Source organism: Podarcis gaigeae (genome assembly GCF_964106915.1).
Source record: "Podarcis gaigeae genome assembly, chromosome: 6".
Taxonomy (NCBI): Eukaryota; Metazoa; Chordata; class Lepidosauria; order Squamata; family Lacertidae; genus Podarcis; species Podarcis gaigeae.
Genome location: NC_139682.1, coordinates 73,079,331 through 73,093,995, shown reverse-complemented (window position 1 = coordinate 73,093,995; position 14,665 = coordinate 73,079,331). Strand labels below are relative to the sequence as shown.

Genomic DNA, 14,665 nt, shown 5'->3' with positions numbered 1-14,665 from the left:
AATAGGGGTCGTCTTATACATGGGGGCATCTTATAAACGGAAAAATGCAGTAATTGTGTCCAATTCAACCCCAATCATTCTGCTAGCTCTACATTTGCCTGCCTCCCCATCCACCTCCCTTGGCCAGCTTGCTCTGCAAGGCTGCAGGTGGCATGGTGACCTTGAAACTTCGTTAAGCCCCAGCAGGCAGCCAGCAGCCAGGTTAGGATTTCACCCTTTGCCTCTTCTCCCCCCCCCCCCCCTTGACATTTTGTCTTGGCCAATCTTTGCAGGGTAAGCCTTGACCCGAAAGCACAAGAGGCTGTTGGAGTCCTGCGTAACCACCTGATTCAGTTCAGCCCTCACTTTGAATCTGGAAGTCTTCCCGATGATTGTTCAGAGCCGATACTCAAGACGCCCTTCTCAATGTAAGTTCACCATTCAATTGAAACCAATGCAGAGGTGATGTAATAATAATAATAATAATAATAATAATAAATTCTGAAAACCGGGCTCAGGGTGGCTAACAACAAATTTAAAACACTTAATTGATGCAACCATAACAGCATAAAATACAGTATAAAACATAAATAACAATAAATTCAGAATTCAAAAATCAATTTAGGGGGGAAATCCATCCAATAAACATTAGATGATCACCAGGGCTAGCTGGCTAAATTAGTCCTATTTGGGCCAGCGAGGAGAGCAGGGGAGAATTAGCTGTGGGATCCCAGAGTGGGTAATCTTCATAAAATGGGGAGGGAAGGGGAATAAAAGATCAGGCTAAGTTCAAATTGAAAGCCAGGCAGAATAGCTCTGTCTTACAGGCCCTGCAGAAGGAAGTTAAATCCTGCAGGGCCCTGGTCTCATGGGACAGAGCATTCCACCAGGTCAGAGCCATCACTGAGAAGGCCCTGGCCCTGGTGGAGGATAATCTGACTTCCTTAGGGCCCGGGACCTCTAAACTATGATTATTCATGGACCTTAAGGTCCTCTGCGGGGAATACCAGGAGAGGCGGTCCAGTAAATACAAGGGCCCTAAGCCACAAAGGGCTTTAAGAGATTCACTTCTGCAGCCTCCTTTCCAAAAGCAATCTGTAGCCAAATTAGCCCTGAAGATTTAATACCCCAATAGCCTCTTCGGTAGTGTGCAAGTTGTCTATTTTTGTTGTGAGTGGTTTGCTACTTTCGAAACAGAGAAGCAACTTAAGATGCAATCCTAGGCACGTCTACTCAAAAGTAGGTCCCACTGAGATTTTGCAGCCTTGCACTTAAGGCTGTGTACCCTTTCATATATATTTTTTTGATTTAAATTATTCTAAACCAGAAATAAATTTTAACACAAGTTTTTTTGTTTTTGTTTTTAACCTGGTCAGTGTATCTCTGTCTCTCTCACAGTATTGCATCGAAATTAACCTTGGCAGACCTAAATCATGTATTATATCGGTGTGATGCTGAAGAGCAAGAGGACGGTGGAGGGTGTTACAACATACCGGACTGGACACCCCTTAAATATGCAGGTCTTCAAGGTAAAAATTGGTTGGAGACAAATGTATTATTATCTACATTAGTCAAACTTTAACCACCTATATGCCTTCTCTCTGAAAGTGAAATGCAGGCCAGCCATGTACAGTGGTACATCGGGTTAAGTACTTACCGTATTTTTCACTCTATAGGACGCACTTTTTCCCCTCCCATAATTAAGGGGAAATGTAAGTGCGTCCTATGGAGCGAATCCAGGCTCCTTGGCTTCAGCGATAGCAACAGGAAGCCTCCGAAGCACAGAGGGAGCGCTCGCTCCGTGCTTCAGATGCTTCGCGTTGCTTTCGCTGAAGCCTGGAGAGCGAGAGGGGTCAGTGCACACCGACGCCTCTCGCTCTCCAGGCTTCAGGAATAGCCACCTGAAGCCTTTGGAGCACAGCGCGAGTTCCTGCTGCGCTTCGCAGGCTTCAGGTTCCTTTCGCTGAAGCCGGGAGAGTCTTGCTGCGCTCCGTAGGCTTCAGAGATAGCCGCCTGAAGCCTGCAGAGCGCAGCGCGAGTTCCTGCTGCGCTCTGCAGGCTTCAGGTTCCTTTCGCTGAAGCCAGGAGAGCAAGACTCTCCTGGCTTCAGCAGAGAGGGAGAGCTGCGCAGCGCTCTGTTTCTCCTGCCGCTTTGCTGAAGGGGAGCTGAGCAGAGAGGGAGAGAATTTTTTTTTCTTGTTCTCCCCCTCTAAAACAAGGTGCGTCCTATGGTCCACTGTGTCCTATAGAGTGAAAAATACGGTAATTCGTTCTGGAGGTCCATTCTTAACCTGAAGCTGTTCTTAAGCTGAAGCACCACTTTAGTTAATGGGGCCTCCCGCTGCTGCTGTTCCGCCGGAGCACGATTTCTGTTCTCATCCTGAAGCAAAGTTCTTAACCCGAGGTACTATTTCTGGGTTAGTGGAGTCTGTAACCTGAAGCGTATGTAACCTGAAGCGTATGTAACCCGAGGTACCACTGTACTTTGGACTGAGGGCACTTGAAAAACATCCTCATCTCAGTTGGTTTGTTTTTAGCAATTCCAAGCAGACAGCAAAATAGGATGTTCCTCAAGACCTGGTAGCTAGTAGCTCCTCAACCGTGATCAGCTTGCCATGCCAGACATTGGTTGTCTTCATATGCTGCATTCTGAGCATTAGCACTAGATTCTAAGTTTCAAAAGGCAGGGAAATACAAATGTATTTTAGCAAGCAGTACAAAGAAGGTCAGGGAAATCTTGACAGTAAGTTCAATAGGCTCAATTTTGACTTCCCTCCAAACCCTAGTTTATGCTAACCTTGGTTAAGCCCCACACACACCATGACTTGAGCTTCTAGGCATATAGCAAGCAGACCATACTTCTGAGCAACTTGTCCACTTTTATTTTCTTTCTGTTCGGTACTTGACTTTGTACAATCGCTTGCTTCTCTACGATGCTGCAGCCACTTGAGGTGAAGCAACGGCCCTAACTGCACTTCATGAATCCAGACATAAAGCAGGCCACAAGTAGCACAAACCGTGGTTTGCAAACTCAATTTCAAATGAGAATTTGTTATCCTTGTTTAGTAGCGCCTTACAAACTAGGGTTTGTAACCTTGCCTCTTCGTACATACAGTGGTACCTCGAGTTAAGTACTTAATTCGTTCCGGAGGTCCATACTTAACCTGAAACTGTTCTTAACCTGAAGCACCACTTTAGCTAATGGGGTCTTCCGCTGCTGCCGCGCTGCCAGAGCACAATTTCTGTTCTCATCCTGACGCAAAGTTCTTAACCTGAAGCACTATTTATGGGTTAGCGGAGTGTGTAACCTGAAGCGTATGTAACCCAAGGTACCACTGTAATGCCAAACGATGGTTTGGCTTTTGCTTATTATGCATGAAAGCAGACTCATATCATAGAGCGCTCTCAAAGCTGAGCCTCAAGATAGGACCTAACTAAAGAATATGCAAGTTAGTGACCCACTTTATGGTTTTGTTAAACTCACTCGCCTAGGGTGAGCAGTTGGGCAGCATCTCACATGGCACAGGACTGGAATTAGCATGAGCACCAAGGACAAAGGACAGTAGGTTTTTAAAAAGTAATCAGCCTCCACTCTAGTTTGTCTGCAGAATTAAACTACCCTTGATTTGGGTGTCTGGCATTTTCAGAATATTATTTTGCAGCCGTTGCCTTCTTTTTAGACATTCAACCTCCTTTTCGTGATAGTTTCTTGACCTGTAATACAGAACCATGTTTCTATGGTCTTTCAGGAATAATGTCCGTGATGGGAGACATACGACCAAAGAATGATTTGGGCCATCCTTTCTGTGGTAACTTGAGAGCTGGGGACTGGATGATTGATTACGTGAGCGATCGGCTAATTGCCCGTTCTGGCGCCTGCTCAGAAGTAAGCCAAGCAATGCAAAGAGAGAACATTTCCCTTTCAGATAGGCATTTATATGTTACATGGTCATTTTCGATAATTTGTTTTAATTCAGTGCAACAATTTGTTTCCCTTGAAATAACAATAGGTTGGCAAGTGGCTGAAAGCAATGTTTGTCTACCTGAAGAGGGTTCCTCGTTATCTCATTCCATGCTACTTCGATGCCATATTAGTTGGTGCATACACGTCGCTGCTTGACTTGGTTTGGAAACAGATGTCTAGGTATGTTTGTCCACACCAAAAAACATGTGGTTTCACGCAAACACAATTGTATACATTTCTGAACGTTTCATCCGTTCTCCTAAAGAAGTGAAATAAGTGTACTATGACCAAGCCATAGCAATCCTGACCAAAGTCAGAAAAATTTTCCTCTGCCAATCTTTCCATATCAATGAAAGCAAAACGGCTAATAGTCTGTTTCACATGCTTCTGTCCCTCACAAAATGTCTCATTGCTCGGTGACTCAGCCAAGGGCTTGAAATGTGTGGCCCCAGTCATTCTTGGAATCCGATTCATAGCAACACCAGCCAAGATAGCCAATGATCAGGGACACTGGGAGTTGTAGTCCTTCAACGTCTAGAAAGCCACAGTTTTCGCATCCCTGCTTGGATAGTGTAGCATGTCACATATGGTATTTAATTGTGCACATCGGTACACGAGGACTGGGCATGGTGAAGCCTTCTGTGTCCCTGGGATCATGCCCGGTAGAAGATCATAAAATCACTGGCAGATTTGGGTGGTTGGCAGATATTTGCTAGATCAAAAAAAGAAAACCCCAGTTCACCATTCTGGTGCAGATCCAAGCAGTTCTGTCTTGAATAAGGACATTTATGCTCATTTCATGAAATGCAACTGAAATGGGGTTAGCTATTTTTGTATCATGTCAGTTTTGACAAAATAAAAATGAAGGGCAGTACAAGAGAACCATCTGTATGAGTTGTGGTATTGTCCATATACCTTACCTCATACTCTGAATTTTTCAAACACCTTAAAGCCACAGAGAATCCGGAACATTCCATAGATCTCGACAACGCATGCGTTTGAAATCAGCGCTGCTGGTTGCATTGATCTTGGAAGACTGAAAAGAGAGGAATGTTTCTAGGCTTGAGAAATAAATAGTTTTGCTTTAATTGCAGCTTTGTTCAGAATGGATCGACATTTGTTAAACATCTTTCCTTGGGTTCAGTCCAGATGTGTGGAATAGGGAAGTACCCGTCCTTGCCCCCCCTGTCTCCTGCCATTCAGGATGTTCCTTATAGGCTGAACGACATTACGAAGGAGAGAGAACAGAGCTGTGTTACTTTAGCAGCTGGTAAGTGAAGAAAGAAGAATTTGAGTATTTTGAATCGGTTCTAGGTCACAGAATTGGGTGCGCTACAGAAGTTTAGGAAACCCAGGAGACTTCGCAGAGCAAAGAGAAGCAGCCTTGCTAAAAACTGTATCAATGGGAAAGGTTGTGTGAACCTAGTAACAAATGCTGGGTTTATTCCCCAGTTTGCGCCTGTACTTTACCTGTCTCCCACATAGAAGAAGTGGGTAGCACCTGGAGGCCCCGAACAAGTACACAAGCACTGTTAACTAGCCAAGACAAGTGTTAACTAGTCATAAAGGTCCATTTCAGTTGATAAACTAACACAGTGTTTCTCGAGCTTGGGTCCCTGGCTGTTGTTGGACTACAGCTCCCATCATCCCTGATCACTGGTCCTGCTAACTAGGGATGATGGGAGTTGTAGTGCAACAACAGCCAGGGACCTAAGTTTGAGAAACACTGCCAACCTAGGAGCAACAGGGGATATTGCATGCTTTTATTTGTGTTGATTGATTAATGGTGGAACAACAGTGATTTAGTCAAGGTGTGTGCGTTATAATATAATTTATGTAAGTTACAGGTGGGGAGTTGGGGAGGGATCAACTATAAACAAAAATGAGAACATGTTTGGAGTACCATTAAGTTCTTAAATACATATATATTTACTGTTTTAGGCTTACCTCATTTTTCATCTGGCATTTTCCGCTGCTGGGGAAGAGATACATTCATTGCATTGCGAGGTCTGCTGTTAGTTACTGGACGTTACTTGGAAGCAAGGTGAGACCTGGTTCACATGTCAGTAGTGACTAGCTGACGTAGCTGTTGGTTATAAGGTTACTCCAGCATAGCCAAGAACTCTTTTTTTTATTTATTTTTTATTCACTCCCAGGAATCAATTATGTTCTGGTGCTGTGGCTCTTACATTTTCCTAACTGAAGAAAATATAAACACACACAATTTAAGATTAAAGAACAGGAGAACATTGTGTATGTATCAGCATTCAAGGACTGTTAAATAATGGGATCTATATTGTTCTAAAGAGCTTACAGCTCTCAAAAGTAATTTTGTGTCCCTTGTGTTCCAATTATCTTCATTATTCTAGTCACTGTTTGCACTATTTAGTTTTTTGGAACCTCTAGGTTGTATGTAAACGTGAATTTAGAAACGTGTCCTTTCCTTTTTCCTCCCTCCCCCAATTTCAGGAACATAATTTTAGCGTTTGCTGGTACGCTGAGACATGGACTCATTCCCAACTTGCTTGGCCAGGGCACTCATGCTAGATTCAATTGCCGTGATGCTGTCTGGTGGTGGCTACAGTGCATACAAGACTACTGTAAGGTCGTTCCAAATGGCACTGACATTCTCAAGTGTCCTGTATCCAGAATGTATCCTACAGATGATTCCCCTCCTCTGCCACCGGGTCAAAAGGTAATCTATAATTTGCCCTTCTCTTCAAGTTGTGGCTTGACTCTCCTGCTTGCGTGCATGCGTCACGGGCTTGCTAGCTCTGGGGACAAATCTTCCTGTCATGTACCTCTTCCTCACTCGTGGCACACTATGGACTTAGACTGATCTGCCAAGGACTGTACTGCCTCTACTGTTGGAGACAGGATGTCTCTGGATACCAGTTGCTGGAAATCACAAGTGCAGGATGGGGCTGTTTCTTGTGGCCTCCACATAATCATCTGGTTGTCCATAGTCATCTGGTTGGCCACAGTGAGAACAAGATGCTGGACTAAAATGAGCCTTTGATCTAATCCAGCAGAGTTGCTCTTACGTAAACTAATTTTAACCGAACTGTGACTGTCTCCATAGTTAAGACAAAAAACCTTTTTTAAAAAATATAATTTTGCGATTGCATAACACAACTTTGGTACTTCCGTTGTGTTGTTTTGGAGGACAAAGTGCCAAATAAATCTCTTTAAGTACCATAAAGTACTGTGGCTTTTAAGGATGGATCTACACACAGAGAAATTAAATTGTTATAACAAAAGAAAAACCACTATGGAAAATCGCAAATGTTTTTTATTTTATTTTTGCTCTCCAGCACTATCTGCTGTTGCATGTTTATAACGCATTCAGAATACTGTTTTTTGACTAATGTAGCTGAATCCTAAGAGTCTGGCTTAACTTTTTTTGCTATTCCCATTTCTTTTCTTCTTGTATATTTGCACCAACCCAAATTCAGGACCAGCCACTGTATGAAGTGATACAAGAAGCCATGCAGAGACATATGCAGGGCATACAGTTCCGCGAAAGGAATGCTGGTCCGCAGATAGATCGGAATATGAGAGATGAAGGTAGACTCTGATCCATCAATTTATTTTCTGCACCAGTAAAAATAAAATTCTTCCTTTTTAAACCACCCTAAATGTTACTTTCAAAGTGTATTGTATTTGCTTAAGACGATCTGTCCACACACACTACAGGCGCATAAATGTTTAAATGTACAGTATCTTTAAGGTCTCTCTTGTTCTGGAAAGAGATATTTCGTTAAATGTTAATTGTACTGCACTAGAAATCTTCTTTAGTTTTGGCGGGGTGCTTCTCGGGTCCTGTGTAAGATTCCTGTCTCTTTCTCTCTGTGGGTCTTTGCAAAACATCTCATTTTCCCGGTTGGTAGGTTTTAATGTGACTGCTGGTGTGGACATGGAAACTGGCTTTGTCTATGGAGGGAACCGTTTTAATTGTGGCACATGGATGGATAAGATGGGAGAGAGTGACAGAGCTCGCAACAAAGGAATTCCAGCCACTCCGAGGTACAGTATAAAGATTTTACAGCGTTAATTGACATCTTAATGGGTATGGCATAAGTACATGGTGGTTGTTTTTAATTCCTCAATAAAAGTGTGCCAAACAATATTTCTTTGGACCTGCAAAGTTATGAAGAAATGATGTATAGATTTTCAAAACTGTATTTTCAGACCCTATTAGCTGAAATCAAAATATGTAAAGTGCCCGTTTTGCTCAGTCACACTATGTACTCGGACTGTCTCGCCAGAGTGGTGCATGCTCTAGTTATCTCCCGCTTGGACTACTGTAATGCGCTCTACGTGGGGCTACCTTTGAAGGTGACTCGGAAACTACAACTAATCCAGAATGCGGCAGCTAGACTGGTGACTGGGGGCAGCTTTCTGATGTCTGAACCAACCCTGTCATCAGCAACTTCTGCAACAATATTAAGCTGCAACAATATTAATCCATGACTGTTCTGATCAGGCCCGCACATTGAACGGATCCTAGGAAGTTGTCTTAGTCTCATACAATAATGCATTGTGGTCGGTCCCTCCGTAGTCTAGTATTGTGTATTCTGTATTCTGACTGCCAGTGGCTCTCTGGTGTCACAGGCAAAAATCTTTGGATCATTTTAACAAAAGATGCAGGGACTGAACCCAAGACCTTTGAGCATGCAAAGCCAGCTGTCCGGCACCCTGGGAAGATTCAGCTTACTTGTAACCTTTTCCCATCGTAGTGGCAATAGCTGAAATATGCCCAAGCCCATCAGAATTGCAAGTAGGGTTAGGAGAATGTCTGCGTCACAAATTAGGCATTACTGCTCTTTTTCTCCTGGATTTGTGTGTTGAAATCGGTTCCCAGTGTTTCCCAAACTTGAGTCTCCAAGTTTATTTTCAGACTACAGTTCCCATCATCCCTGACCACTGCTCTTGCTAGCTAGGAATGATGGGAGTTGTAGTCCAAAAGCAGCTGGATGCCCGAGTTTGGGAAACCCTGTCCTAGCCCTTTGCAGCCAGCCATGATGAGCCGCTCATCCGCTGGTACAAATTGCTGGGAGGGCGAAGGCCTTGTGTGCTGCTGTTGGGCAGTTCAATGAGTTGGAAATGAGGTGGGGGGAGACAGAAAGCAAAAATGGGAGGCAGAAGAAAGGGAGGTCATGGGTACAGATGCTTAGAGGCACAAAAAAGAGTAGCAAGCTCTGTGGCAAAGAGTGCATACCTTGGGAGAAAACATGGGGTTAGTAGAGAACGAAGAAAAAGAGATGCCAAGTTAAAATGGTAACAAAAACACTCGATGCAGCCCCAATTAAAACCTACAAAAGTGGTTCTTGGAGTGATCTGAGTTGTATACGCTTGGTTTAGAATCAGAATACATACTGATAGAAGGAATCCTTGGGCAGTGTCATTTATAATCTTGCTTTGTAAATCTTGAAACCTATATCTCTCATCCTTTTAGGGATGGTTCTGCTGTGGAGATAGTTGGTTTATGCAAATCAACAGTTCGCTGGTTACTGGAGTTGTCCAAGAATAATATATTTCCTTATTCTGGAGTTACTATCAAAAGACATGGTAAGTAGTCTCATCTGCAATGTACGATGGGAATGGAGAAAATTCAAACCATTTCACATGCATTATTTAGTTGTAGTATTTACAACAACTCTGCAAGGTCAGTCAGTATTTTTACTACAAAATCATAATTATTATTAACTGTGCTGCACCCAAGGATAATGTTCTGAGTGCGAAGCAATATTTTTGACAGTGGTTTTCAAACATTCAGGCCTGAGGAATCTTGTTGACTACCACTGAACACCAAGCCATAGTACTTATGTAGAGTATATTTCAGGTTCATATTTGTCTTTGAAATTAAGCCAACACAGGTCTTTATATATATTTTTTCCTGTTGGCACTGAAGCATTATCAAAACCAATCTTTCACATTATATTGTTTTCCAGGGAAAGAAGAGACCATAACGTATGATCAGTGGAACAGAAAAATCCTGGCACACTTTGAAAAGCTGTTCTTTGTCTCTGAGAATCCAGCAGATCCCAATGAGAAACACCCAACTCTGGTTCACAAGCGAGGCATATATAAGGACAGCTATGGAGCTTCAAGTCCTTGGTGTGATTATCAACTAAGGCCAAATTTCCCTATAGCAATGGTTGTGGTATGTATTGTGTAAACATACTTCTCAAACCATATAACTTTTTTTCACTTTTTTTTTTAAACTCAACTTCTATTACATAGTTCCAGTTACAGATAGGTAGCCGTGTTGGTCTGCCATAGTCAAAACAAAAAAAATTCCTTCCAGTAGCACCTTAAAGACCAACTAAGTTAGTTCTTGGTATGAGCTTTCGTGTGCATGCACACTTCTTTCGTGTGCATCCACACTAAACTATTACATAGTTTAGGCTGCAGTCCTAACTCTACTTACCTAAGAGAAAGTTCTATTAAATTCAATAGAACATGCTTCGGAGTAGACGCATATAGGATTGTGCTTTTATTTTAGCTTTTCTTCACTGGCACTTTACAAGCTATGATGAGCGAAATATGATTTAGTGGAAGAATCCCACTGAACATTACTTCTGAAATAACCTCTCCAAAATCTGATTGGTCCGTTAACTCGTTAGCATTAGCATGAGCATTTTGGGTGGGATCCTTTTGTTCCCTCCCCCAGGCCCTTGCAGGAAGAGCTCTTGATTCCTCTGCTACTGGAGGAAGAAATGAGAAAGTCTTAGGACCCTGATCCACAATTCTGCTGTGTCTTACTGTAGCGCCAGATACTGTGCTATGTTGATCCCCTTTAGCCAACAAATTCCTATGAATCACTGTATGGATTTGGAGGGGATCCCGAGGGTCATCTAGTCCAACACCCAACCCAAAAATGCATATATTAGTGCAACTGTATATTAGTGCACAGAAACAAATGCATATCCTGCTAAAAACCAAGATGCATTATATTAGGTGAAATGCATATGGGTCTCCATGCTGACTTTTTAAAAAGATGACAATGATGATAATGATTATAATAATAATAACTTGTACCCCTCCCATGGCTGGGATGCGGGTGGCGCTGTGGGTTAAACCACAGAGCCTAGGACTTGCTGATCAGAAGGTTGGCGGTTCGAATCCCCATGACGGGGTGAGCTCCCGTTGCTCAGTCCCTGCTCCTGCCAACCTAGCAGTTCGAAAGCACGTCAAGGTGCAAGTAGATAAATAGGTACCACTCCAGAAGGGAAGGTAAACAGTGTTTCCGTGTGCTGCTCTGGTTCACCAGAAGCAGCTTAGTCATGCTGGCCACATGACCCGGAAGCTGTACGATGGCTCCCTCGGCCAATAAAGCGAGATGAGCCCACAACCCCAGAGTCGGTCACGACTGGACCTAATGGTCAGGGTTCCCTTTACCTTTACCCCTCCTATCTGACTGGGTTGCCCCAGCCACTCTGGGTGGCTTCTAACATAATAACACAGCAAAACATGCTCTGGGTGGGCGCATAATCTATTTGCAAACTGGTGTGAAAATTGCCTGAACTGTGATCAGCTGTGAACTTAAGATTGGGAAAATGAGGAATGAAGAGAAGGCAACGTTCTCAGATTCGTCCATCCTTCAGTGAGGTCTAGACTCAGCAGAGTTCATCTGCCATAGATCAATCAGAAGTGCCCACAAACCCCGCAGAGAACAGCTGCTAGCCTGTGATGTTCAGTTCCCCATCAGTGAGGTGCTTTGAAATATTCCCTCCAGTCCCTGCAATGCTGGTGGTTCTCACATCAACTGGGATCCAAAGTCTCTGGACTCAAGTTTCCCTGGGCTCTGGGGAGTCAAGAGGAAAGGACAACTCTGGCAACTTGGAATATTTGCGAATTGTGCTCTATGAAAAATTAGGCTATTTAAACACTGATTTTACATTGAGATTTTAGGTTGCATTGTGGATATACTGGGGAGGGGGTAAAATATGTGCAAAAACCAGGATGAGGCTTGTTCATTTAATTTTCCAGGGTTTTGCTATTGGTTTTTAAGTGGTTTTTTTCCCCCTTGGTTTTTTTGTCAAGGCACCTGAATTGTTCTCACCTGAGCGAGCGTGGAAAGCCCTTGAAATGGTAGAGGAAAAGCTACTAGGTCCACTTGGCATGAAAACTTTGGACCCAGAGTAAGTGCGATAGAAGGCTGATTAGATCTTGCTCAGAATTGGGAGCTAAATTCTGTGCAAGGCAAACACCGAAGTCTCCGTCTCCAGGGGTTCTTCATTAATAGAAACATGGACTTCTCTTCCATCAAATATAAGATTCCTTGACAGAGAAACTTTGTTCAAAACCTCCCAGTGGGTAGCATCTATCTTTCCGATATTCCCATCTTAATCCAGCTAATATGATTTCCCCTGTGCTTTAATGCAACCACATTTTGAATACATTTGCCGGGGGGGGGGGGGCGGGAGTTAACTTTGAGCATGTAACTAAAATGGTGCCATGCTCCATGACTTAAATAAGTTTGTGTCCCCATCAGTGTGAAAAGAAATCTTTTGGAAGAAAAAAACAAACAAACAACCATGCCATTTTAAAAGCTTTTTGGGAGACCAAGCTTCCCTGAAGAGGGAATTACGCAACTTGTTGCCACCTCTGGAAATATACGTGCAGAATTGATCTGTGTAATGTTGCTTACAAATAACGGGGGGGGGGGGGGTTGGATGGGGGAGGAGATGTTGGAAATGTTTTGATTAGAATTCTTTTGAATTGAGATCTATTCTCCCTAAACTATTCTGTATCTTTTCATGCAGCTTTCTATAATTGTACTTATTTGCCCTTTGTGATTTTTTTTTGTCTACAGTGATATGGTTTACTGTGGTGTCTACGACAATGCCTTAGACAATGATAACTACAATGTGGCAAGAGGATTTAATTATCACCAAGGACCTGTAAGTTTTGTGCTTCAGCACTTTTTCCCCCCAACAGATGTTGGTTTTCCATTGCCAAAAATGTGTGTCCTTAATTCTGCTTCTCTTGCCTTTTTTATTTTATTTTAAGGAATGGCTGTGGCCAATTGGATATTTTCTTCGTGCCAAGTTGTACTTCTCCAAGTTAATTGGTCCAGAGATCTATGCGAAGACTGTCTATTTGATTAAGAATGCTCTTTCTCGCCATTACGTCCATCTTGAGAGGTAGCTTTTCATTTAAGCAGCTTGAAGTAGCGCTGTTGGACACCCATTTGTTTTGATATTTCTTCCAGAATAATATGGGTCTCTCATCTTGAATAATTATATACACACTGCCGCCAAAAAAGGGGGGGGAGGGATAATGAAGGAAATTCTTTGCAGAAGAATTACAGGGGTGTGATGGCTGTTTTTATGAGACCTATAAAATGGAACCAGGGCTTTTCGCTAGTACCAGTGTTTCCCAAACGTGGGTATCCGGCTGTTTTTGGACTACAACTCCCATCATCCCTGGCTAGCAGGACCAGTGGTCAGGAATGATGGGAATTGTAGTCCAGAAAAAGCTGGAGAGACCCAAGTTTGGGAAACACTGAGCTGTACATTTTAGACAAGAGTGAGACCGCAAGTGTATCACGAGCCATTATTAATTTGTTGTGATACTTTCATGCTTCGACCCTAAAGCCTTTTAAATTGGAGAGATCTACTGGCCTAGTCCCATCAGCCGTAGCCTGTATGCAGAAGTAGGAAATCCCTTGTGAATCATTGCATACGAGACATACCTTTCTGTGTGTAGGGATGGGGATGGAGAGTAGAATGCCCACATCAGGCAAGTACCGTATTTTTTGCTGTATAAGACTCACTTTTTCCCTCCTAAAAAGTAAGGGGAAATGTGTGTGCGTCTTATGGAGCGGATGCAGGCTGCGCAGCTATCCCAGAAGCCAGAACAGCAAGAGGGATTACTGCTTTCACTGCACAGCAATCCCTCTTGCTGTTCTGGCTTCTGAGATTCAGAATATTTTTTTTCTTGTTTTCCTCCTCCAAAAACTAGGTGCGTCTTGTGGTCTGGTGCGTCTTATAGAGCGAAAAATACGGTACTTAGCTTGCTTATCATGGTTGCCTGGGAAACTGCAATAACAGATTATCCTTGCAATAGGTTGGAAAGCCAGTTCTTGGTTGGGGAAAGATGTTAAAGTTTGTGGGTTGTAAAGCCTTTGACCCACTGAGTCTGCTGCAATGGCCCTGCAATAAATTTCATTTATTGCCACTCCGACAAACTTCAATGGCGCCCACACGCTGCCACTTGCGCTGCCACTCTTCTCAGTTGCCGGATAATAGCAGAGTTCACATGCAGCGTAAAATGGCTTTGTCTGTGTCTGCGTGGTGTCTTCAATAACTCAGCTCAACACCAGTGCTTCTACTTTAACACTCTTTATTTAGAAGCATAACAAACAGAAAAGAAAACTTACAGAATCTAGCTCCATGTTCGCAACTTTCTGTCTGTAACAAAAATGAAACTACCTTGCTCACATTCTCAGACAGACTGCTCTCTGCAGCCCCCAGAGAGCATAAAGGTAAAGGTCCATTAGGTAAAGGTCCAGTCGTGGCCAACTCTGGGGTTGTGGCGCTCATCTCGCTTTATTGGCCGAGGGAGCCGGCGTAGAGCTTCCGGGTCATGTGGCCAACATGACTAAGCTGCTTCTGGCGAACCAGAGCAGCGCACGGAAACACTGTTTACCTTCCCGCCAGAGCGGTACCTATTTATCTACTTGCACTTTGACGTGCTTTCAAACTGCTAGGT

At 43.3% G+C, this 14,665-nt stretch overlaps 1 protein-coding gene across 18 annotated transcripts in view; it reads left to right on the top strand.

Annotated features, from left to right (window-relative positions):
- The window catches only part of AGL (amylo-alpha-1,6-glucosidase and 4-alpha-glucanotransferase), a 47,589-nt gene that overhangs the window by 27,603 nt on the left and 5,321 nt on the right, over positions 1–14,665 (top strand). For all 18 annotated transcript variants that reach the window (XR_014565378.1, XR_014565379.1, XR_014565380.1 and 15 more), the window contains exons 20-33: positions 273–407; positions 1,378–1,508; positions 3,729–3,865; positions 3,990–4,123; positions 5,038–5,213; positions 5,885–5,987; positions 6,413–6,638; positions 7,399–7,510; positions 7,834–7,969; positions 9,402–9,514; positions 9,898–10,109; positions 11,993–12,090; positions 12,765–12,852; positions 12,962–13,095. Coding sequence is in view for 11 of the 18 variants with exons in the window: in XM_083743168.1 (XP_083599294.1) it covers positions 273–407; positions 1,378–1,508; positions 3,729–3,865; positions 3,990–4,123; positions 5,038–5,213; positions 5,885–5,987; positions 6,413–6,638; positions 7,399–7,510; positions 7,834–7,969; positions 9,402–9,514; positions 9,898–10,109; positions 11,993–12,090; positions 12,765–12,852; positions 12,962–13,095 (1,935 nt within the window). In the remaining 7 variants the exon portion in view is untranslated. The remainder of the gene's footprint in view (positions 1–272; positions 408–1,377; positions 1,509–3,728; positions 3,866–3,989; positions 4,124–5,037; positions 5,214–5,884; positions 5,988–6,412; positions 6,639–7,398; positions 7,511–7,833; positions 7,970–9,401; positions 9,515–9,897; positions 10,110–11,992; positions 12,091–12,764; positions 12,853–12,961; positions 13,096–14,665) is intronic.